The 26253-nt window shown below is 35.6% G+C and overlaps 1 protein-coding gene across 1 annotated transcript in view; it reads right to left on the bottom strand.

Annotated features, from left to right (window-relative positions):
- STPG2 (sperm tail PG-rich repeat containing 2) overlaps nucleotides 1-26253 on the bottom strand; it is a 543661-nt gene that overhangs the window by 439062 nt on the left and 78346 nt on the right. The window contains 3 exon segments of the mRNA XM_021008393.2: nucleotides 2212-2371; nucleotides 7156-7173; nucleotides 7175-7264. Coding sequence (XP_020864052.1) covers nucleotides 2212-2371; nucleotides 7156-7173; nucleotides 7175-7264 — 268 coding nt within the window.

Raw genomic sequence — 26253 nt, 5'->3', positions numbered from 1 at the left:
CATCAATATCCACCAGAAAGAGATACTAAAATGAAAACTTCCAGGAAGATTATAGCCAAATTCCAAAGCTTCCATGTCAGAGAAAAAGTTTCTAGCAGCTAGAAAGAAACCATTCAAATGTCATGTAGCCTTAGTCAGGATCACACAAAGGTTAGCAGCTACCACATTTTTAAAAATGGAGAATTTGGAATATGATATTCTGGAAGACAAAAGAGCTGGGATTACAGCCAAAAAATAATCTACTCAGCAAAACTGAATATAATCCGTTAAGGGAAAAAAATGATAGTTAATTAAATAAAGTATTTTCATGCATTCCTAATGAAAAGAACAGAGCTGAATAGGAAATCTGACTTTCAAATACAAGACTTCAGAGAAGCATGAAAAGGTAAATATGAAAGAGAAATCATAAGGGACTCAGTAAGATTAAATTAGTTACCTTTCTATATGGAAAGATGATACATGTATCTTCTAAGAACTTTATCATTATCTGGGCAGTTAAAAGGATTTTACGTAGAAAGGGTGTGTAGGAAGGAGTCTATTATGTTCGGATGATGTAAAAAAATGTATAGACAAAAAAGAGGGATCCCCAAGGATAAAGGGAAAAAGGAAGAATGGGGAAAATTCTCTCACATAAAACAGGTGTAAAAGGAAGAGCTTTCATAGTAGAGGCGGAAATGGGGTGTTGTGGGAAACACTTAAACCTCACATATAAATTGGTTCAAAGAGGGGAGAAAGTGTGTGTGTGTGTGTGTGTGTGTGTGTACACATACACTCAATTAACAATAAAAAATCTATTTTACAGGGCAGCTAGGCAGTGCAGTGGATAGAGCACCAGCCCTGAAGTCAGGAGGACCTGAGTTCAAATCTGCCCTCAGACAAATAACACTGACTAGCCATGTGATTCTGGGCAAGTCACTTAACCCCAATTGCCTCACAAAAAGAAAGAACTTTGTGTGGGGTAACAGAAATATCCCAAGGCCTTGCTCTGTGCAGATTAGGATAATTTTTAGTTAAAAGGCACTGAAAACTATCCTTGAGATATAATCAGATCATCAGACTAAGGCTTAGGCCACTGACATCACTTCCTGCTCTCCTGTGTACAAAAAATCCAGAGAAAAACTTCAGCTACTCCCAGATATTTGACTGGAAGACCATCATGTACATGTGCTCACATCAATTATTGTGGGATCCTCAACGAATATCTTTGTTAAATATCCTTTCCCTGCTAGGGCTACATAAATATCCTTTTGTTGACAGTCATATCTTCTACAAGCATTTCCAATACTGAATCTAAGGTATCACATTGGCCTGGTAAGCCTTAATCTGCAACAAAATCCAATTAATACATGTGTGCATATTTACAGAATCAGAAGGCTCCTACAGTAGAAGGCTGTATATATTGTCAGATGCGATCATTGTATTGAGTGTTTAATTGCTTGTTTCTTTGTTTGTTTGTTTGTCAAAAAGGAAAGTTCAAGTCAGAAATGGGACAAGGGAGCTTTTTTCTGTAAATGACTAGGATATAAAGACAAAAGCCACAAATAAAAAAAACCATTTTAAAAGATGTCTATGAAAGATGTCAACCTCAAAGCTTACTTCTGGTATACAAAGCCTTTACTTAAATGTACAAATGAGAAGACAAGTCAGAGAAAATATAAACATTTAGCTAAATGATAGAATGTCAATTCAGAAAAGATGAAGAATGAATGCCTTCACTTTCATCACATTTATATATCTGAATAAAAACTTCACAATTATTTGAAAACACTAAGATATCGAATTTTTAGGAGTTCCCATTTTTTTCACCCAGTGGGCACTTTAGGCAGGTAGGTGGCATCACGCTGGACCCAGAGTGATGAAGCACTAATTCAAATCTGATCTCAGACACTTCCTAGGCATGTGACTCTGGGCAAGTCATTTAACCTCTATACGCCTCAAGCTCCTCATAGGACAAATGGGGGTAATAACAGTACCTTCCTCCTGGGGTTGTTGTGAGGATAAAATGATATAATATTTGTAAAGTGTTTTGCAAACTTTAAAGCAGTAAATAAATGCTACCTATTATAATATGAAGGCCAGAGCTTTTGAACAATAAAATTCCCATAATTTTGCTGCATTTTTTAAAATTCCAACTTGTGGAGCTAACTTTCAAATTATGTGATATCCATATGTAATAATACGTTGTCATATAAAGCTGAATCAGTTGCTAACCTGGAGTGTCCTCTAGACTGCAGTACTGTGCGAAGCGAACAGTAGTTCGACCAAAAGGGGTGTTTTTTGGTCCTGGTAATTTTTTCAAGGTCTCAAGAGCTGTTCGATGGTCGGTATATGTGCCAGGAGCTGGAGTGATTGATTTCACAGGTACAAATCTCTGGTAAATCAGAAGAGAAAATATGCCAGTGACAGGTGGTAGTACATCTAGATAATTTATGGGTAAAACAGTGGCTTTTTAATATAACACCTGCAGTTTAATTTATCTCTCAAAGGAGTCAAGAAAACATAGAAATATTAATACCCTATATCTATTAATCAATAAGTAAACAGCTTTTGGTAGAATTATCTATCCTGTAATAGGAACATAATAAACAAATACAAAAATATACTATAAGAAAATTTAAAACGTTTCTGTGTGCTTCTAGATAATCACAACAATGATAATTACATTTTGAAAACCCTTTACAACATCAATTAATAAGCAGAAAAAGGTATACATATTCATTATCAAATCAGCTAACTTGGACATAAAACCATCCCAAATCTCTCACACAAAGGGCTTTGACAATTCATTGACTTCATGAATCACCTTTAGTAACAACCTGAATATTATACATATAAGTGAATTAATAGTAAACACCATGTCATTTGTAACCTTACTAGTATTCCACAATAAATAGAGGTCACTTTAACATGATGCACAATCATTCAGTATTTGGTATAAGGTGATTAAATCTTGAAACCTACCCTAAATGGTCTATTGGCCTCCTCATAACAATTTTACCTAAAATGTCACATTAAAATGCCTATATACTAATAAATAATAGTTAGTTATAAATAGATTATTAGATCCTTTAGATAAAATAATAACAAAATCCTTGAATTTCAATAAGAAGAACATAATATTCTTGGATTATCACGCAATGTTGTAACTAGCCCAGATAAACTAAGCCCTTATCTTACTATTAAAGTAGCAAATTTCTAACTATTTTGTTCTTTTTTATTTAAAGACATATTGATATATTTCATTTTTATATAACATTAATTTCCAAACATATCCTTCCCCTTCCATAAAGCCATCTTTTGCTACCCAAAAAAAAGTTAAAAAGAGAAAAAAACAGTTCAAAGAAACTAAACAACTGATAACCAAATCCAATGTTATATGCATTATTCTTCACCTATATCCTCCCAACTTTACAAAAAAGCAAATGTATATTTTTTATACTTCTTCTTTGGGAATAAGCCTCATTATTTTAATTTTACAATAATTCATTTCATTTTTTGTTACTGTTGTTTTTTCCATTCATACTATTTTATTCATTGTGCATACTTTTGCTGACTCTGGTTACTTCCCTTTAGGTCAGTTCACATACATCGTCCCATGCTTCTCTACATCCCTTCCAATGCAATAAAATTCCATTGCAGTCACATGTTGTATTTGTGTCGTCATTCATTTCCCAATTTCTACTTTATTTCTGGTTGTTTTTTTATTTTTGCTTTTTGCTATATAAATTTTAGTGTATATACCCTTCCTTTTTATCACTGACCTCTTTGGGATATTTGCCTAGTAGTGAGATCTCTGGATCAAAGGGCAAGGATATTTTAGTCACTTTCTTAGCATAATTCCAAACTATTTTGCAGAATGGTTGAATTGATATACAGTGTTACCAAGAGGGTATTGTTATACTAGTCTTTCCACTACCCCTCTAACATTTACTATTCCCTTCTTTTGTCGTCTTTGCCAATTTGGTAGTGTAAGGTGAACCCTTAGAATTGTCTTGAATCTGACCATCCATTAATAATACAAGGACGCATAATTTGAAATGTCTGCTCAATGGTAGGAACAAGTATCCTAGATCACTCAATGGGTTTGTGCAAACCCAGGTGGATTGCTATAACTAATTATGAACAAATGAATGAATGAATGAAAAAGAATTTTATTAAATTCAGTGCTATGCTAAGTGCTAGGAATACAAATATACAAATGAAGACAGTCCATGCCCTAAAGAGGTTTATATTCTAGTACAGAGAGACAATACACATAGGGACCAGAGAAGGTCACTTCAGCCCAGAAACATACAGAAATAGAGAGTGGGGTCATATGAAAATTTATATTGACCCATATCTTCTAGGAAAAATGGCAGAGTTGATTTGATCCTGGTTCAAAAACTGGAGGAAAGGAAGATTCCATGTATAGTGGTGAGGTAACTGGAACGCCTATTCAGAAGAAAGTCTGGGAATATGGAGTTAAATGAGGCATAGCTGGGACCCTCCTGAAGAAGTGAGTCAGTGGCAGCAGCTAGGTGGCACAGTGGATAGAGCTCCTGCCTTGGAGTAGGAGGACCTGAGTTCAAATCCGCCCTGAGACACTTGACACTTACTAACTGTGTGACCCTGGGCAAGTCACTTAACCCCAATTGCCTCACCAAAAAAGAAAAAGAAAGAAAAAGAAAAAGAAGTGAGCCAGGAGGAGCAATAACTAATAAGGCCCACATGGTCCCAGGGCAGAAGTTCCAGAGATGAAAGTGTTGAAAACCCATAAGGCATAGCTTCTGGTGTAAGCTCCTAGAAAGCTCTCAATGTTCCAGCTATATCACCTCACTCCAAGCCCATGCATGAAACACTAGTTTCTGCCAGCCTCAGGTTTTCCCAGATCTTTTTCTGGGAGTATGAATAACTAAAATTACCTTTCATAAATCTCTTATGGCTCAGATCTAATTTTAATGAAATTTTAATCTCTTTTCAACTTTGATAAATTATAATATGTTTATTAAAGAAGAACCAAAATTAAAATACAGATGTAGAGTTCTTGAATAGCAGAACCAGTCCTGGTCAAAGTCTTACATCTCTCCTCACCTCACCTCACCTCATCTCATCTCACCTCACTGTATTTTTGCACCTAGTTTTCCCTAGGCCATGACCCAAGCAAGCATTTGGTTCTCAAAAGCAAAGAGGTGAGGAAGGCTTCCACCTTAGCTCATTGCTTTTAATCTGGATACACCTATAATAATGCTACTCTATTCCTTTGTGGATTTTTCAATGTCCTTCTAGATTCTAGACAGACAAAGCCTTTACTAGATACCTCCTGGACCAGTCACTGGTAAGAACCATGTTCAGGTGCTGTCTTGGTATTGTCTCCAACATGCTTCCAGTATCTCTCCTCAGCATCTTCTTCAGGAAGCACAGCAACTCTCTTTTCAAAGATCCCCTCCATAGTAAGACATTATAATGACATTGTGCTCTCCATTTGTGGCACATGTCCTATAGGCAGCTCAATACTGCTTTTCTTCTTCATGTTACCCATGAGATTCAGGAAATTTTAGGAGGGGGAAACAATCATCTGAAGCAGAAGCTCCATCAGACAGACTTCCTTTCCCTGCCCTTCCTTTTACCTTGGCTCCAGGAAATGGCTGGGAGTGTTTGTTTCTGTTCAGTTTGTCCTTTTTAGTTTTAGAGGCCAATGATGATCCACACCAGCCCCAAGAATCTGAGCCATGGTGACCTTGGAGCCAGGGTTGCATATAGGATTGCAGTAAGCCAGCTTAGCAGGACAGCACCAAGAAGCCAGGGTACTTGAGAGTTGAGACTAAAGAGGGTCTTGTTCTTGGAATTTAGGGCTGTACTCTATAGGAACTGACCTAAGCTCTAAACCTAATCCCATCCTCCTCTCCCAAAAATGAAGTGGTACAAAGTAGAATTTTATTCTATGCGTTAGAGAGTACATTTGTATAACTGTTATTATGCCTTTGTATATTTGTTATTAAATCTTTGAAGTAACTATTCTTTTGCAAAAACTAATCCTACTGTTAGTGGCTACACTAATACAGGGCACTACCCCTACATTCACATTCACCCCAACATTCACCATCAGTAAAGGCTGGAATAATTTACAGAGAGCCTAGATACCCAAACCCTCTTAAGGGTACTAGAAGACCCTGGGGGAGTGGTGAAATGCAACCTATTTGACCTTCAGGCCATGGGGGCCAGGGTAGTCAATATTATATTTATAAAAGGCATCTAGTTCAGAGATCTCATGCCTTAGATGGAGAGATTTAAAATTTTCTAAATATGTGGCCTGTCTTTGTTAGCCATCACTACAAAAAACTGAAGTGGTCAACCAAGGGTAAATCACTTACATACAATTGCAATAGTCATCTGGGCTTTAATAGTACATAGAATGTGCTACATAAATCCTTAGATCTGGGTATGACTGGGCTAGGCCCCTGTCAAGTAGCAGAAGTATCCTAAATGACTTCAAGGATATTTGGGGCTCCTTATTAGGAATAGGGAAGTAATGACTACCAGATACCCTAGTCTTCCTTCAGTAGGCCTGTAAGTATTAAGAGGAGTTAATTAGCTTCCAAAGAACAGCTACTACATATTCTGAAGGATGCCCACCCTTTTCAGCTCCACATCACTGCCATGCACAAACAACAGGGGCCAACTTTACTCAGGCTCAACTATGTTGCTTTTTATACTGAAATGGACTCTTTTATATATCAGTTTTTGTACATAATTTCTGTTCTAGCTATTAATCTGCATATAATTTTAATGATATAAATGCTAAATGTTATACATACCAATCTTTTATACTTAGATTCCCTAGTATATGACTACAAATAGGCTCAGATTACTATAAATAATGAAACCCGTAAAGTACAGGTTCAAATTATTTGAAGTTATAATTATGTAAAATACAGTCATTGGTATCAGATGCCCAACGGAAATACACAATGTCAATTTCAATAATGTGACCCCTTCACAAGACTCCATTATTTAAACCAATCAGGATCTATCTACCTATATGTTTCTGTTTCCCCTTTTTTGTTTTTTCCCCACAAGTTAAAGTTCTAGTATGGTGCTTACTTATCATTATTGATCAGGTTGCTAGTTTTCCATTCAGCTTATTTGGATCTATATATAAAAATGATTGTGAAATACCTGGCATTGCGAAAGGAAAAGCAGGGTGTACTTCATTCATACTTGAGGTATCATCTTCTACCTTTCCAAACTGACTTTTAATGTCATAACTCCCAGGTCCTGGTACTCCCTGAAATACATAATGAAAAAAATACATTTGTTCATTAACAAAATATCTTGAGTTAGTAGTTAGGGGACTAGCTAGTTTTATCTGAACCAAGTTAATGAGATTTAAAAGAAAATCCCTGTATAAAATCACAGGAACAACTTATTAAAAAGGAAAACCAAAAGAAACTGCTTAGCAGACACCAAAAGACAAAGTACTCTTCAGATGAAGCTTCTGGGCTTCCAGAAACATACCTCTTGCAACTCTGCTGCCCTCTACTGACAGAGCGCAGAAAAAATTCTCAAGATATTAAGGTTGAGATAAAATTTAATAATAATTTTATAATTAAAAAATTAAAACTATCATAATTTTATTTTATAATTTTTTCTCTCTAAAAATGTTTTTACTTTCTTTTAGAATTTCAATTAATTAGCAGAGTTTTTTTTAATTCCATAATAAAACTTAGACAATGTTTCTTTTTTAACTAGACTCCTTACATAATTTAAGGTGGTGTTTAACTTTAACTTTACAGTAGATGAAAATTGTGATGGAATACTATTGTGCCATAACAAATTATGACAGGAATGGTTTCAGAAAAACCTGGGAAAACATAAATGAGCTAATGCAAAGTGAAGTAAGAATGAGGAAAACCCTTTACACAGTAACAGCAATATCGTAACAAGGATTGACTATGACAGATTTAGATACTTTGATCAATACAATGATCCAAGACAACTCCAGAGGAACCATGATTTTAAAATGTTATGCACCTCCAGGGAAAAAAATTGATGAATTGTGTGTACTTTTTTTACTTCTTTATTTTTCTTGCTTTTTTTGCAACATGGCTAATATGGAAATATGTTTTGCATGACTTCACATATATAATTGATATCATATTGCTTGCCTTCTTGGTGAGTCATAGAGGAGCAGGAGAGAGGGAATTTGGAATTCAAAATTTCAAAAAATAAATGTTAATAAATAAATAAAGCTTTAAGAAAAGGGAAAAAGTTTAATAATTAAAAGTGCCCAAGAGTTGAATGGGCTACTTCAGGACAGAGATCTTTCTTACTTGAAGTCTTCAAGCAAAGGATGGATTACCAAAAGGATAATAAAGATTCTTTTTTACGTATGAGTTGTATTAAACGGCCATTAAAATCACTTCTAGCTCTAAAATTCTATGATTCTACGAATCAAAATTACAGGTATTCCAAAGGACAAATACCAATAATGGCTTGCACAAAACAAGTGGCATAAAATACATTATTAAAGATATGTATGACCAGAAAAAGAGGTGAGATGATCATATGGCAAAAGCAAATGGACAGGGAAATCAGGAAGCTTCTAGTTAAGATGGCTACTTCTAAGGTACAATTCAGCCCAACTCTTACTCCAGTAATAATCAAAAGAACACCAGATAGGATGATGATGAAAAAATCCCAAAAGAAAGTTCAATAAGCTACTTCATATAGGCCAAGACTGAACAAAAAGATAACTAGAAACTGCAGGTGCTAGAAGAGGGGTTTTCACAAAGATGTCATTATGAATGCAGCTGATTGATTGATTGATTGATTGATTGGAAGCCCCTAGCCAGGTAGATCCTACTAGCATCACAACCAAGAAAACCTCAGGGAGGACAACAGACCAAGGCAAACCTCTAAGAAAATATCAAGGAAGGCAAACCACAAGCAAAGCCCATCAAGAAAGCCTGAGAAGGTAAAGGAGGAGGCGAGTAAACCCCTGCAATACCCTGACCAGGATAGTTTTAGGGATCAGAAACTAGGAAGCCTAATCAAGGAAGCCTGGAGGCAAGAAGACAGCAACCAACAACAAAGCTTTGATGTGAGTCAATGAAGTCTGTCCACATTCTGAGTGCTGACACACAAAATAAAATGGAAGGCAGCCCCAGGAATCCAGGAAGGTGAGGTCAATATCAAACAAGGCTTAACCACTTCATCCAAAAGGATGGAAGGAACCCGAGCCTGGTCCTGACACTAAATCCCAAATCAAAAAATTTGACTAGAAATATGAGTAAACAGAAGAAGACACTGAACATTATGAAGTGTTCAAATATTATTAATCAAGATTTGTTCAAGAGGATCGCCTAGGATACAAACTGACCTGGAAAACAGACTAAGGAGAAATCATCTAAAAATCATTAGACTTTTTGAAAACCATGACCAGAAGACAAGTTACCATATTTCAAGAAATCATCAATGAAAACTGCCCAGAATAATAGAGCCAGTCAGCAAAATAAAAATAGAAAGAATTCACTGGTCACAACCTAAAAGAAATCCCAAAATGAAAACTCCCAGGAATGTCACAGTCAAAAGCTAGAGCCTCTAGGTGAAAGAAAAAATGTTACAAGAAATCACAAAGAAGGAGCTCAAGCATCAAGCAACTAGTCAAAATCACAGAAGATCTGACAGCTGCCATCTAAAAAAGAGGCAATCTCGGAATTCTATTTTCTAAAAAGCAGAAGATAAAGGTTTGCAATATGGAAAACTGAGAATACTTCTATAGCAAAAAAATATGGATATTTAACGGACTAGAGGATTTGAAATTTCAAACATTCCTTATGAAATCACCAGAGCTGAGTATAAACTTTAAAATATGAACATGGAAGTCTAGAGAAAATTAGAAAAGGTAAATATGATAACTATCTAGAGATTGCTGAATGGGAAGAGAAAGAAGTATGCTCAGCTGTGCATGGGAACATTACAAAAATAGAAACTATATCAAGGCACTGAAAGCCTCACAAACAAATGCAGAAAAAATTATCAAACATATCTTTTACTGACCACAATGCAAATATATGTGTGTATGTATGTGTGTATATAAATATATATGTATATATATTCAATATAGAGCCTTTGAAGAAAGGATTTAAAAATCAGCTTGTGACTAAAAATTTAATACTAAAGAATTGGTGTATCAAAAAACAACTCATAGAAAAAAAAATTTTTTTCATCAAAAAGTGACACCAATAAGAAAAACATATTAAAAAACTTTTGGGATGCAGCGAAAGCAACTCCATAGAGGAAAACTTATATCTCTCTCTATTCTCATCAACAAAAGAGAAAAAAAATGATACATAAATTAAGCATGAAATTTTTTTATAAAAGAAAAGCAATAAATTAAAATTTTAAACATAAAATCAGGAACTCTGAAAAAATCAAAGAAAGTACTTTCAAAACTGAAAGCGAAAAAAAAATATTGAATTGATATGTAAAACTAGGAACTTTTTTTAATGTTTAGTCATTTATTGAATGAATTTACCTTCATTATCGAAGGTAAAGTGTTAGCTAGTCTGATTTTTAAAAGGAAAGGAAAAGCAAATAGGGAGTATCAAAAAGAGAAGAGAAAAAATTCACAATTGAAAGTCAAATATAGGTAACTTTCAGAAACTTTATTGCTGAATCATATTTCAATAAAACTGCTGATAGATGAATGGATGCATACTTATAAAATATAAAATACAGAGATTAACAGAATAAGATGGATAATTTAAATTCAATTTCAGAAACTAGGAATTGAACCTACTATAAATGAACTCTCAGTGGAAAAAAAAAACTGGAGACAAGAAAATTCTATTAAACATTCAAAATTCTACCTATCAACTCTCAAATACACCAAAATTTCTTCATTCTTAAAAAAAAAAAAAACTTTGTTAGATTCTACCACATTCTCAAAGTATCATCATACATTTCTCTTCACTGTACTACGCTGACTCCTTAAAAAAGTTGTCCACATTTGCTGCCTCCACTTCCTTTCCTTTCACTCACTCCTCAGCCCTATGTACTATCTTCTGGCCTCATTGCAAAATTAAATCTGTTCTCTCCAAAGTTATCAGTGATCTTTTAGTTGCCAAAATGATGGTCTTCTCGTCCATTTTCTTCCTGACTTATCTATCCAAACCCAAATCTAAATTCAAAAAGCAACAATATATTACTGGAGAAAGGATAAAGACCTCACAATAAGATCAGAGGTAAAGCAAAAATTGTCCATTTCTCACTACTATTACTCAATATTGTGCTAGAAATACTAGCTATAGTAATAACATAATAAAAAGAGATTTTTCCTGTGTGAAAATAAAAGGAATAAAGCACAGGAAGAGGGAACACAAAAGTATTACTTTTGCAGATGATATAATAGTCTTCTATTTAGAAAAGAGAAAAAAAATCAACTAAAATTAACAAAACCAGCAAATTGACCAAATTTGAAGGATATATATAATAAACCTACATAAATCATTAGGATTTTTATATTACCAACAAAATTCAGAAGGAAACAACAGACAGAAATTTTCCATTCAATATAACTACATGTAATGTAATAAATGTAGAATGTAATAAAATATTGGGGAATCTCCCCTCCAGGATACACATGGGAACTATGCCAACACAAATATAAAATATTCCTTATGGAAATAAAAATAGACTTAGTAATTGAAGATATTACTTGCTAATGCCAGCATAATAAAAATGCAAGTCAATCTAACAAAACAATATTTTTGGATCTACCAAAAAATTCATCCATAGGAACAAAAGATCCGGAAACTCAAGGAAAATAATCTCATAACATACTACAAAGCAATAATTATCAAAACTATTTGTGACTGGTTAAAAAAATATCATTTTAAAGTTTCTGTGCATCAAATTTATCAGATAAAGCTCTGATATCCAAGATGTAAAAGGAACTGATTCACATATTTAAAAGCAAGAGCCATTCCTCAATAAATATAATGAAAGGATATGAGTAGGCAGTTCTCAAAGGAAGAAATTCAAGTTAATAACAGCGATATAAAAAAAAAAAGCTCAAAAACCCTAATAATTAGAAAAATGTAATTTAAAACAATTCTGAGCTTCCACCTCATACCTTCAGATTGGCAAAGATGACTAAAAAGGAAAACAACAATTTAAGAAGCTATGAGAAAATAAGCACACTAATGCACCATTAGTAGAGCTGTGAATTGGTCCTGCCATTCTGGAAAATAATTTGGAACTATGTCAAAAAAGCTAATAAATTATGAATATTCTTTGATTTAGTGATACCATTCTTAACCCTATGTCCTAGAAAGATCAAAGAAGAAAAAGTATTTAAATGTAGAAATATGCCTATATGTAGAAGTATGTACAACTAGAATCTAAAAGATATCTTCAACAGGAGAATAGCTAACAAATAAACAGCTATCAATGTAGTCAAATATTATTGCACTGTAAGAAATTATGCAAACAATAGTATTGGCGAAACCTAGGAATACTTGCCTAATATAGGGGTGAAATAAATAGAACCAGGAAAGCAATATAACATTTTAAATAAAAACTGCTTTGAAAAACTTGAGAACTCTAATTAGTATAGTAACCAAACACAATTCCAGAGGATTTATTAGCATTGAACCAGGCATGCTACCCACTTCCTGATGGACAGGTGATGGAATCTGGTAGCAGAATGTGACATACATTTTAAGACACAGCCATTGTCAGGATTTATTTCATTGACCATAAATAAACAAACAAACAAACAAACAAACAAACAAACAAATAAATAAATAAATAAAATGAATGAATAATTAAATAAATAAGTGGATGCATGAATGAATAAATAAATAAGTAAATAAATGAATGAATGAATGAATGTGTGTGTATGTGTGTGTGTGTGTGTGTGTGTGTGTGTGTGTGTGTGTGTGTGTGTGTGTATAAGGGTTTTGCTTTTTTTCCAGTGGGGAAAGGGAGGAGGTTAATCCCAGGTAATGAAAAAAAATTTTTTAAAAGGAAGGAAAGAGGGAAGAAAGGAGAGAAGGAAGGAGAGAAGGAAGGAAGGAAGGAAGGAAGGAAGGAAGGAAGGAAGGAAGGAAGGAAGGAAGGAAGGAAGGAAGGAAGGAAGGAAGGAAGGAAGGAAGGAAGAAGGAAGGAAGAAGGAAGGAAGGAAGGAAGGAAGGAAGGAAGGAAGGGAGGGGGAGGAGGGAGGGAGGGAGAGGGAGGAAGGGAGGAAGGAAGGAAGGAAGGAAGGAAGGGAGGGAGGGAGGAGGAGGGAGGGAGGAAGGAGGAAGGAAGGGGAAGGGAGGAAGGAAGGGAGGAAGGAAGGAAGGAAGGAAGGAAGGAAGGAAGGAAGGAAGGAAGGAAGGAAGGAAGGAAGGAAGGAAGGAAGGAAGGGAGGGAGGAAGGGAGGAAGGAAGGAAGGAAGGAAGGAAGGAAGGAAGGGAGGGAGGAAGGGAGGAAGGAAGGAAGGAAGGGAGGGAGGAAGGAAGGAAGGAAGGAAGGAAGGAAGGAAGGAAGGAAGGAAGGAAGGAAGGGAGGGAGAAAAAAGTTACTGAAGGTTGTTTTTTGTCTGTTTATTTTTAATGCACAATATAGAACAGAAGGAAGACCCCTAAAAACCCCCACAAACAAATAGGGCTATTTTGAAAATTACATGTTCAATTTATTATGTACTTAAAAGGAAAAAGACATAGATTATATAGATTCCCAGTTTCTTGTATAATGATTTTCTTTTCTGTTCTATTTTTTCCTATAGAAGTGCTTGTTTTATTTGGTTCAAAATTTTTTAATTAAAAAAACATAACAACTTAAGGGATATGCCAAGTATTGTACTGATAGTCACAAATTTTTTTAATTTATTTTTTTAAATCAGAGTAAGACCCTAACATGTTGGATAGATCATCAATGGAGGATTTCTGAGAAGTCATGACAAAATATCATTCTCAGCATAGGATGAGGAGACATGGATGGACGTAGTATGATCTTGTGAGATCACAACTAAAAGTATGAAAGAATCAAGGATTTTTAAATTTGAGATTATGTACCTCTCGAATATATTATCTCTGAAATAGCATGAAGGAACTTTTTGTGAGAATGTACTTGATGACCCTATTTTAAAAGTTTAGGGTTAATCTGAATATCACAAATTTCCCTTTAAAAAAAAACATAGCACCAATAATTTATTTACACCTTAAGTGAACTATATGGACATATCATTTTTGTGATTACTACCTCAATATAATTATACTTTTCCAATTGGGTCAATGATAACAGATTTTGGTCTATAAAATATAATGTTTACTTCCTTTTCCAGTACTAAAATGATTATACTCTAATTTCTAAAAATATATAGTATTAAACAATTTAATAAGCCTCCTCAGAACAAATTTATATATGATTTTAAATGAATATGTTATAAAAATTTCTTCAATGTGATTCTTATCTGTTATAAATTATAATGCTTAGTGCCATCTGTTTAAAAAAAAGGAAATGTTGCTCTTCTCATTCAACATAGAATGTATTTAATGAAGGAAACACAGATGTAGGCAGTACTCTTAGCAACAAATTATTAATGGTTGATTGGCTATAGTTTAATGAACATCTTTAAATGCAGTATAGAAAAGATTTTATTTCTAACATACTCATTTACATAACTATAAAATAAAATTTAACCAATTCAGAAGGCATAATACATTGTAAGTTTTTAGTCACCAAAACAAACTTACTCTATGTATCTAAAAGATTAAATTCTGCAGTATTAAATCAAATAACAATTGTAAGGAAAACTGTACAAACACACCAAATGGAAAAGTAATTCAGGACCATATTTTAAAATGGTACTGGGTCTCACATGTTGCACTTATATCATAAGCAATTCAAACAGAAAATTAAATAGTGACACAAAGCACTTTGCTAGATTAATGTTACACCAATTGTCCTGCCATATGTTAACCAGAGAATTAGAAATAAAAACTATTTTAATTGTAAATATAAACAGTTAAGCCAAGATAAACAACATCTAAATACACAAATATTTAAATAGCAACATCTAAATAGGAGCTATGTAGAACTTCAAGGTTTGTAAAGCACTTGACATATATTATTTCACTGAATCTTTTCAACAATCCTGTAAAGTTATTATCATCCCTATTTTATATATGAGGAAACTGAAGCTGAGAGAAGCTAGGCAATTTGGTCAGGATCACACAGCTAGTGTAAAGTAAACATCTTTTATAAAAAACAACTGATTTTAAGTGGCTAAATAGAACTGGGGTGCCAGCTCATTTACTGGTAATAGACAGGGGAAGAGAACTATGCAGACTTAAGCCAAGAGTATTAGAAGAGAGATATCTCCAACCCTCGCACTGGGAGAATAAGGCCAGGGCACACTTGATACAAGACTGTGGTTTTGGTTAAATAGATCGAGTCTGCTAACAATGCTGTCTTGACAGCTGTTCTCTTTTAATCTTGGGCTGTCTGAGCTCACCTGCTGGACTGTATGTAACCAGGCATCAGCGTTATTACGAAGGTGAGAGATTCATCTCAAGAATCCATTACCACTGATGTTGTGGTATTGGCGTTGGAATTGTTTTATGGAGACTTCAGGGAAGAAGATGTCAGAAACGAGGCAAGCTGGATCAAGAGCTGTTGTTCAGGATTCATTCTCTATCATTGCATCAAGTGGACTTTTTCCAGTTGAGCATTTAAGGCAACCTCTGAATTTCATGTTCATCTTGTCTTCCTTACAAACATCTCATCCTACATATACATAGGGAATCTCTCCCTTTAATACATTTAAAATAGAACAGCTATTGGAGTAATTACTGTTAGAAAACTGGCTTAATCTTTTGATCTTAGTTCTTGGTAATTCTGGATTTATATGAGCATGCTAAATTTACTTAATGTGAGGACAAGACTATGCAACTATAGTTTGTCAGCTAGGGGAAGGGTGGATTTTTTTTTAATTTTTTTAATTTTTTTTTCATATGCTTTTGAGTTGAAAAATTTTTCTCCCTTTTTCTCCCCCCCACCCTCCCCAAGACGGCGCACAATCTGACATAGGCTTTACATTTACATACCCATTAAACATATTTTCACATTAGTGAAGTTGTAAGTAAAAATTAAAACCAATAGGAGGAACCATCAGAAAGATGAAACAAAACTCAACTTAAGGTAAAAATAAGTGAGAGCGATTCGACTTCCATAGTTCTTTCTTTGGATGTGGACAGCATTTTCCATCCCGAGGCCTCTGGAGATGTCTTAGATCCTCGTAATGCTGAGAAGGGTTCAGTTTAACATTCTTAGTCATTGCATAACGTGGCTGCTATTGTATACAAAGTCCTCTTGGTTCTGCTCACTTCACTCAGCATCAGACCATATAAGTCTTCCTAGGTTTTTCTGAAGTCAGCCTGTTCATCATTTCTTATAGCACAATAGTATTCCATTACATTCATATACCACAACTTGCTCAGCCATTCCCCAATTGATGGGCATCCTCTCAATTTCCAATTCTTTGCCACCACAAAAAGAGCTGCTATGAATATTTTTGTACATGTGGGTCCTTTTCCCATTTGTTTGATCTCTTTGGGATATAGCCCTAGAAGTGCTATTGCTGGATCAAAGGGTATGCACATTTTTGTAGCCCTTTGGGCATAGTTCCAAATTGTTCTCCAAAATGGTTGGATCATTTCACAACTCCACCAACAATGTATTAGCATTCCAATTTTCCCACATCCTCTCCAACATTTATCATTTTCCTGTTTTGTCATGTTGGCCAATCTGATAGGTGTGATGTGGTACCTCAGAGTTGTTTTGATTTGCATTTCTCTAATCAATAATGATTTAGAGCATTTTTTCATATGACTATAGATGGCTTTAATTTCTTCATCTGAGAACTGTCTGTTCATATCCTTTGACCATTTATCAATTGGGGAATGGCTTGTGTTCTTATAATTTGTCTTAATTCTCTATATATTTTAGAAATGAGGCCTTTATCAGAGAGACTGGTTGTAAAAATTCTTTCCCAATTTTCTACCTTCCTTCTAATCTTAGTTGCATTGGCTTTGTTTGTGCAAAAACTTTTCAATTTAATGTAATCAAAATTATCCATTTTGCTTTTCATAATGTTCTCTATCTCCTGTTTGGTCATGAATTCTTCTGTTCTCCATAGATCTGATAGGTAAACTATTCCTTGTTCTCCCAGTTTACTTATGGTATCAGCCTTTATATCTAAGTCATGAACCCATTTTGACTTTATTTTGGTATATGGTGTGAGATTTGGGTCTATGCCTAGTTTCTGCCATACTCTTTTCCAGTTTTCCCAGCAGTTTTTTTCAAAGAGTGGGTTCTTATCCCAGAAGCTGGGGTCTTTGGGTTTATCAAATAATAGATTACTATAGTCATTGACTACTGTGTCTTGCATATTTAACCTATTCCACTGATCCACTCCCTATTTCTTAGCCAGTACCAAGCAGTTGTGATGATTGCTGCTTTATAATACAATTTAAGATCTGGAATTGCTAGGTCACCTTCCCCTGCATTTCTTTTCATTAGTTCCTTTGATATTCTGGACCTTTTGTTTTTCCAAATGAATCTTGTTATTATTTTTTCTAACTCTATAAAATAATTTTTGGTAGTTTGATTGGTATGGCACTGAATAAGTAAATTAGCTTAGGTAGGATTGTCATTTTTATTATATTAGCTGGCCTACCCATGAGCAACTGATGTTTTTCCAATTATTTAGATCTGATTTTATTTGTGTGAAAAGTGTTTTGTAATTGTGTTCATAGAGTTCCTGGGTTTGTTTCGGGAGGTAGACTCCTAAATATTTTATAATGTCTACAGTAAGTTTAAATGGGATTTCTCTTTCTATCTCTTGCTGTTGGGCTTTGTTGGTAATATATAGAAATGCTGATGATTTATGTGGGTTTATTTTATAGCCTGCAACTTTGCTAAAGTTGTTTATTATTTCAAGTAGTTTTTTACTTGATTCTCTAGGATTCTCTAAGTATATCATCATGTCATCTGCAAAGAGTGATAGCTTTGTTTCTTCTTTGCCTATTCTAATGCCTTCAATTTCTTTTTCTTCTCTTATTGCTAAAGCTAATTTCCAGTACAATATTGAATAACAGTGGTGATAATGGACATCCTTGTTTCACCCCCGATCTTATTGGAAATGCTTCTAGTCTGTCCCCATTACATATAATGCTTGCTGAAGGTTTCAGATATATGCTATTTGTTATTTTAAGGAAGGCTCCATTTATACCTATGCTTTCTACTGTTTTTAATAGGAATGGGTGTTGTATGTTATCAAAAACTTTTTCTGCATCTATTGAGATGATCATGTGGTTTCTGTTGGTTTTGTTGTTGATATGCTCAATGATGCTGATAGTTTTCCTAATATTGAACCAACCCTGCATTCCTGGTATAAATCCTACCTGGTCGTAGTGTATTATTCTTGTGATAAGTTGCTGTAATCTACTTGCTAATATTTTGTTTAAAATTTTTGCATCTATATTCATTAGAGAAATTGGTCTATAATTTTCTTTCTCTATTTTGACTCTTCCTGGTTGGAAGGGTGGATTTTTTCTTTTACTATCATTATGTATATAAGGCTAACCCAACAAAGACAAAAGCCTACACCAAGGCTATGGCATTGTCAGAGGAGAGAAGGGCTATCTATATACAAGAGATACTGCAAAGGTAGAAAAGACATTGGATATGTGGGACAGGAGTGAAGACAGAATTAGTAAAGGAAGATAACTAGATTGTGAGCCTGGCTGACTGAGAGGATGGGGATACCCTCGAGTAATAGGGAAGTTCAGAAAAGGGGAGGCTTTGAAGGGGAAAGATAGTGAGTTATTGTGGACATGTTGAGTTAAGGATGTCTTATGAGACATCCAATTTGAGATGTCTAAAAGCCAATTTTAGATGAAAAACTGCAGGTTGAGAGGGAGAGAAAAGCAGAAAAGCCAGAAAAGCAGATGTGAGAATCATCTGCAGAGATATAATTGAAACCATGAAAGCTGATAAGACCACTAAGTGAAACAGTATAGACTGAGAAAGAAGAGGGCCCAGAACAGAGCCTTGGGGGACAATCGTGGTTAGCAGATGTGATGTGGATGAATAGTCATCAAAGGAGGCAGAGGAATGGTCAGACAGGTAGGAGGAGAACGAGGAGAGAGCAATGTCGTGACAACTAGATTAAAGAGAAAACTATATCAAGAAGCCAGTGATCAACAGTGTCATGGGCTGCTGGGGGGGGGGAAGAACATTTTATTTGGCAATTAATACATTGTTAGTAACTTTGGAAAGAGCAGTTTCAACTGAATGAGGAGGTTGAAAGCCAAACTGTAAAGATTTAAGAGAGTGAGAGAAAAAGAAATAAAAGCATCAATTGCAGATGGACTTTTAAAGAAGTTTAGCCATGAAAGAGAGGAGAGATACAGGTGATAGCTGGGGGGGGGCGGGGAGGGGGTGGATAATTTAAGATCTCTGGTCTTTTGTTAGTTTGGTCTTGCGTTAGTTTTGTATTTTTGAAAGTATGCTCCTATTTCTTTTGTGTTCAGTTTTGCTAGCATATAACTATACAGTAGAATCTGATAATTCTCTTTTTATTTTTATGGTTTCATCATTTCACCTTGATCATTTCCTATTTTATTGGTTTGATTTTGTGGCTTCTTTTTAATGAGGACAAGTTGTCACCTTAATTTTCATCCTCATACTCGGTAACTCAGCTTTGGACACAACTTCTCAGCTCCCATAAGGCGTTAAATACCTCCCAGAGTTTCCCTTTTTAGTGGGCTTGGATCTGAACCTTCCAGCTAACTCTCCACTTTCCACCAGCAACTCTGTTTGGTTTGGACTTCATGGACCATGATGCTCCCATATCAGGTACCTGTGAGCCCCCTTATCTAGCTTCCTTTTATGTGCTGTTTTCTTCTTGACACTGTAAACTCCTTGAAAGCAGAGACTGTCTTTTTCTTATTTGTTTCCTGCAGTGCTTAGCACAGTGCCTGGACAATAGCAGATGCTTAATAAATCTTTATTGAATTGAAAATCAGATTGGCTAAAAATGTATTGATTTTGTTAGTCTTTTCAAAGAACCAGTTTTCAGTTTTGTTTATCACTTCTGTAATCTTTTTGGTTTTCATTTTCATTAACATATAACTGTATAATAGGTTTTGACCATTCTTTTAATTTTGTCTGGTTTTGTGGTGTTTTCAGATTGATCATTTCCTATTTTGTTGATTTGCTTTTCTGTTTTTCTTCTTTTTAATCACATTGGCTTAACATTTATCAATTTTGTTAGTCTTTTCAAAAAAAGCAGCTTTTAGTGTTGTATAATATCATTCCTATAAAGGATTTTTTTTGTGGGGGGGAGGGCTTTAGCTGAATACCACAACTTTCGATATGCTGTTTTATTATTATCAATCACTTTCACATAATTATTTTTCTACGATTTGTACTTTAACCCACACATTACTTAGGATTTCACTTTAAATTTATTTTTGGTTCTGTGTCTTTTTTTTTTTTGGAGGCAATGGGGTTAAGTGACTTGCCCAGGGTCATACAGCCAGTAAGTATCTGAGGTTGGATTTGAACTCAGGTTCTCCTGACTTCAGATTCCACTGTGTCACCTAGTTGCCCCTAGTTCCACATCTTTTGTGTGTGCTCCCTGAACTGATCACTAATTTTATTTGTTATGGTCCATAAAGGATGTTTACTATTTCTGAATTACTTGCAATATTTCTGTGCCCTAATATATGATCAATTTTTGTAAAAACCTTACATGGTACAGAGAAATATGTGTATGTTTAGTTGTCCCATTTAGAAGACATGATACGCTTTTAGTTATAGTTTTTTCTAGCAATTTGTTGAATTTTACACATTTTTTCTTTTATTTATCTTTTGGTTTAAAATTGTCCCAAACTTAGAGAGGAACATTAAAGTTTCCTGATATTATTGTATTACCATTTTTAATAACAGAATTTTTTTATTTTAAACTTAAATACAAAAATGAGAAAAGAAAAAAACATTGTCGTGTAAATGGCAGAACATGAGATGATTCAATATAAAACAATAAATTTCCATTTCAAGAAAGCCTAGCTTTTCTTCCCTTCCTTGTAGGTTTTCTTCTGTTCTCTGCTGTGCCAATTTTTACTTTCTTTTCCCCTCTCCCTCCCCCACCCAATCCCAAAAAAAGGCTATAAGCTTCTTCCCGTTATTATCTGAGGTCTGTCCCAGGGCTCAACCTTGGGCTCTCCTCTCCACTCCTAAGCCATGGCTAGGGCCCCCAGCCACAGTGTCCTGCAAATGATCTTCCTCTCTGTGCTCCCTCTGATGCCTGCAAACTACAGCTGTCCTCTCTGCCCTGGAACTGAAACCAGAGACTCTGTTCTGCTAATGCCCACAGCCAATAGTGTCCCTGCCCCTCTGCTACTGCACTCCTCAGGTGTACACAAGTTCCTTCTCCCCCACAGCAGCAGCCTGGACAAATCTGGTCAGCACAGCTGTGCTTGGCGTTCTGTCGGTCCCTCCACTTCGGTAGCATTTGAAAGGTCCTTCAATCTTCTCCTACTCAGCCATCAGAGCCCCCATGCTGCCCATGAGATGAAAAAGCTAAGGCCGAGTCTGTTTCCCAACCCCAGCTGCCCCCAGGGTTTGTTGTTTATTTTTCTGCAGAGTTGGCCTGCAGGTGTCTGTATTTCATTCAGGCCTAACCTCTGCCCCTGGAGGTCCAGTCTTTCCTGGAATCTTCTCAAGCTGTCTTAGGAGAACAACCGCTTTACCCTGATTTTTGTTTATTTCTGCTGTTCTACTTTCCCTCTGAGGCAACGTTCTGTCTTTTTGTTGTGGAGGAAATTTGGAAAGCCAAAAGTCGTCTGACATAGTCTACCATCTTCCCAGAACCCTCTGTCTGTATTAACACCTATATCTCCTTAGGATTCAGTTAATTTTTCCTTTATAAACTTAGATGCTAAGACATTTGGAGCACACAGTTTTAACAGAGATACTGGTTTATTGTCTATGTTCCTTTTCAATATAATGTTTCATTATTTATCTTCATGCTGCGAATTTAAAGTTTTACTTAGTTTGATTGCATGCTTGAAACTCTGCGGTAGTCATCTACATGCATACTCACCAGTCAATTATAAAGTCCCCTTTTCCATACGTAGGAAGCAAAGAGGAAAGAGTCACACCTGCCCACTCTCTGAAATCCAAAACGGGGATTCTATCGAGTAGAACACACAATGCATGAAGACTAGTCTCTCACGGGCCAGTTCCTCATCATATTTTGTTCCAAATTCCTGTCTTCCACATATAAATGTGGCAAGCATTTAACTCTGAAAGTTCTGAGCAGATGTACACTTGTAAGTAATCAATCAACAACCACTGTTAGATTTTTATTCTGTGCCAGGAACTGTGATGAATGCTAGAAATACAAAGACAATACAAGAACAGATTCTGTCTTCAAAGAGCTTACGTTCCAATATGAAGAGACATATAAAATAGAAGGGAACTAACCTTATAAGGGAAGAAACCAGAAGCTGGAGAACCTGGGAGAGGCCTCCTGAAGAAAGTGGCATTTGAGCTATATTCCCTGAACTAGTTTTCTTCATCTTTTGATGCCATCTTTCACATTATAAAATACAATTTGATAGAGTATTAGATTCCTAATTAATTTTCTTTATGAATATTTATTTTACTTAATTCAAATAACATTTTAGTATGAATAGCCTATGTACAAACCACTATGTAATTATAGTTTAAGAATGGTTTTATTGGGTTCAAAATATGTTTTAGAGTTTTCTTAGAAAAGAGTTTGGGTTTTTTTAATAATGAGATTATCAGAGTTGGTTTGCCAATAGGGTAGAGTTTGAGAAAAAACTTGAATGGCAGTGAAGTATTGATGAACAATCATCAAAGGAAGGTATATAATATATAAGTTGCTAAGGAGAGTGTTTTCCTACTTGAGAATGTCACAGGATTTTATATTCTCTTGGGGAATGTTTATGGGTGCCATTTTTTACATACTGTTATGAATCTAGATAGAAAATAACAGAAAAATCACAAGAAGCTATCAGGACTTAGTGGTTCCTGAGGTAGAATCCCAGAAAAGGGTTTGGGTACTTAGAAGCAGCAGTAACATAATGAAGGTGCTCTGGAAACTGAAATGGGTCAGAGAAAGGAGAAGCCACATATAATCATATAATCACCCAAAGCATAAGTCGGAGAAAATAAAAGACTTTTTAAGAGAGAAAAATGGGGAAAAATAAGTTATAAAATGATGGATTTGGTAGGAAAAGATTGTCTTACTTGCAACAAGAGCATTGGATGCTTTTTTTTATATTCTCCATATATAGTAGCATTTCTATATCAATGTTTGTACTACTGTCTTGATAAAAAGAAATATTTAAAATAAATGTAGTACCACCTTCTGAGCTACTCTCCCAACTTCCATTTACATTCAAGATTGGGTCCTCAAAGAAGAGCTGCTATCTCAGGTTCTAAGAATAGCCCTGAGGGATGTATTCCCAAAATTATAGCTCAAGAGCCCCTTCCATGCTTATCATTTACAGTCAGTCAACAGACACAATTAACTCTTAGCAAAGGAATTTATCAGCATGGCATAGTAAAACACAGCAGCTAGAAAACATTTCTCTCCATAAACCTGGGGTGCATTCTTCCACAAATACAAACATCATATAGGGAAAGAATGGGCACATACTCAGAGTGCTGTGGTAGTAAGGAACACATGTAAGATATGTGTAGACAAAGTCAACTCAGAACCTCTGGTACTGTAGAGCCTGAAAGATTTTTCTCTTCAGAGAGTCCTCCTGAAATTCCCCTGAAGTGCTAAGTTCTCTGCTTGGTTGGTGGCTCAGCTGGGTTCCCAATGTCTGTTTCTTTCCAAGATTTCCAGGGCTAGGTCTCTCTTGAGTCTATAGACACTTCTCTGCTGCCAAAGGTCCTATTTCTCAAAGCTTCTTCCTCCATCGAGTGACTGGTTTCTGCATCCATTTCCATCTAGAGTGTGAATCTCTGCTCCCTGAACAGTGCTTCAAATTTCCTCAAACTGATCTATTCTTGAGAGGCTGGATCGAGGTGTTTTCCTCTGTGAAAGTCACTGACAGACCCCCATGGCAGGCAGGAGTAGGGATGAAAAAAGAGAAATTCCCTTCCTTCTCACTCTAAGGGTTTGCTCCCCAAGGCACTTCTGAGGCTGAGCTTCCATCTTGAACTTCTCCCAGGAATTACCTATTTAAAACCTTGCAAAGATATATCTTAATTCTGTCTGTCCAAAGATGTTGTTCTCTTTAATTCTATCCTCCCCGCTAAAAATGTGGGGAGTTTATACTTCATAAAGACAATTACCAGGTTTGGTCCCAATTTTGCAATTAGTTTAACACCCTGTTACCATATTAAAACTTTATCATCTGTGACTAAATTCTGCATGTTATCAACAGATTTGGAGGGTGAAGTTATATCCCCTTTTTCCTTTATGGAAATATACAAGATTTTTTTTAGAAAAAGAAAAATTTACAGGTCTGTGCTGTTCCTGCATCTCTCAGTAATCCATGCCTAAGCAAAACCTGGTAGGCTTATATCATAAAAATATACTACTTATGAGTAGCAAACCCTGTGAGGTATACAGCACAAATAGATTTTATAACTCAGGCTCTGAAGCATGTAGTAACTTCCATGATCAGAAAGCTAATAAATTTGAGGCAAGAATCATACTGAAGTCTCTACACTCTTAAGTCTAGATCTCTATCCAGAACTTCCTGCTAGCTCTTGAAGGCTGTGCAGGAAATACAAATGTGCAACAACAAAAAAAATCACTGGACCTAAATCTTATGATGCAAAGAAAAAAGTAGTACCTGTCTTATAATATATTTATAATCATTTGATTCCACTTCTTTCTCTCAACAGCCCCAGAAAACCAGATAATCTACTTGTTTCACAAGGCCTAAATAAACTGTTAGGAAATGCAATCATGAGAAATACTGATTTCACTATTTGGCAATATTTTTTGAGAGTAGATCCCTTCATTCCATCTGAAGATATAGTATATGCAAAACAAGTCCTCTTACTTGTTTTAATAAAGCAAGCAAGGTCAATGAAATAATATCTGATTTTTAAATAATTTCATTTCATTTATAAGGCTGCTAAAGACTTAGGAGTTGATCTCCAGTTTTTTTCAGGTTTTCTATTTTTAGTTTTTCTCCTGATTTATATGTGAGGACTGGCCAATAACAGTCCAAACACCAAGGCATGCCTGGATGCAGCCTTCTTGGTGGATTATATACAGCAGGCACAGATAGTAATTGCCTAGTTCCAATCCAATATGTGGAACTTCAGGAGGCCTATTTCCAGCCATCCATGACTGAATGCCAGTCTCTTGATCCTCATCCTTCCATGAGGCAGAACTTCTGTGAGCTTCTGGGCAAGGGGCAGAGTTACCTTACCTCCTACTCAGTCACAAAGGCACATCTTACCTATTTCTTTTGGTCCAATCTTTCTAAATTTTAGGTGAATGAGTATACAAAAGAGGGAGCATACAGATTAAAGCCATCAAAAGTCAAACTAGCACTTAAGTCAATAACAGAGTCTGGCCAATACTGATTGTGCCTGAGAAAAGAGGAAAAGCCTGCAGACAGTCATTCAAAGATGGCAGAAACTTCAAAGGTCATAACTGCTTATGATGGAGAAAAATCCTGGCTATGAAATTTTCGAAAGGCACCAAACCTCAGAGTCCAACAGAAATGGGGAAACTTGTGAAGGTTATACAGAAAGAGAAAAGGACTTTCAGGGTCCATCTTTGGGAAGTGTAGCTAGTCTACACTTTCCCTACACATATGAATCATTATCATTATAAAGTCTGAGCCTATTCTGCTCAGGTACTTTGTACATGCACGATCTTCCCTATTACTGCCAAGGGTGCCATCATTCTCTATGTCACCTGACTCAAAACCTAGTTATCCTCAACTCCTTACTTACATTCACCCAATATATACAATTTGTTAATACGTCTTGGCATTTTACCTTCACATCATTTCTTCTGTATGTCTCCTCTCCCCTCACACAGCTGCCACTCCAGTACAGGCCCTCATTAGCTCATGCCTGGACTACTGTAATAGCCTACTGGTCCATAGCTTCACCTTGAATTTCTCCTCACCCCAAAGCATCCTCCACTCAGGTTTCAAAGTTATCATTTGGAAAGCACAGGTCTGAGCACATCATATCCTTTCC

Source organism: Phascolarctos cinereus, unplaced genomic scaffold (assembly GCF_003287225.1).
Source record: "Phascolarctos cinereus isolate Bilbo 61053 unplaced genomic scaffold, phaCin_HiC Scaffold_9;HRSCAF=440, whole genome shotgun sequence".
Taxonomy (NCBI): Eukaryota; Metazoa; Chordata; class Mammalia; order Diprotodontia; family Phascolarctidae; genus Phascolarctos; species Phascolarctos cinereus.
The sequence above is the reverse complement of the archived record's forward strand: the minus strand, read 5'-3'. Positions and strand labels throughout refer to the sequence as shown.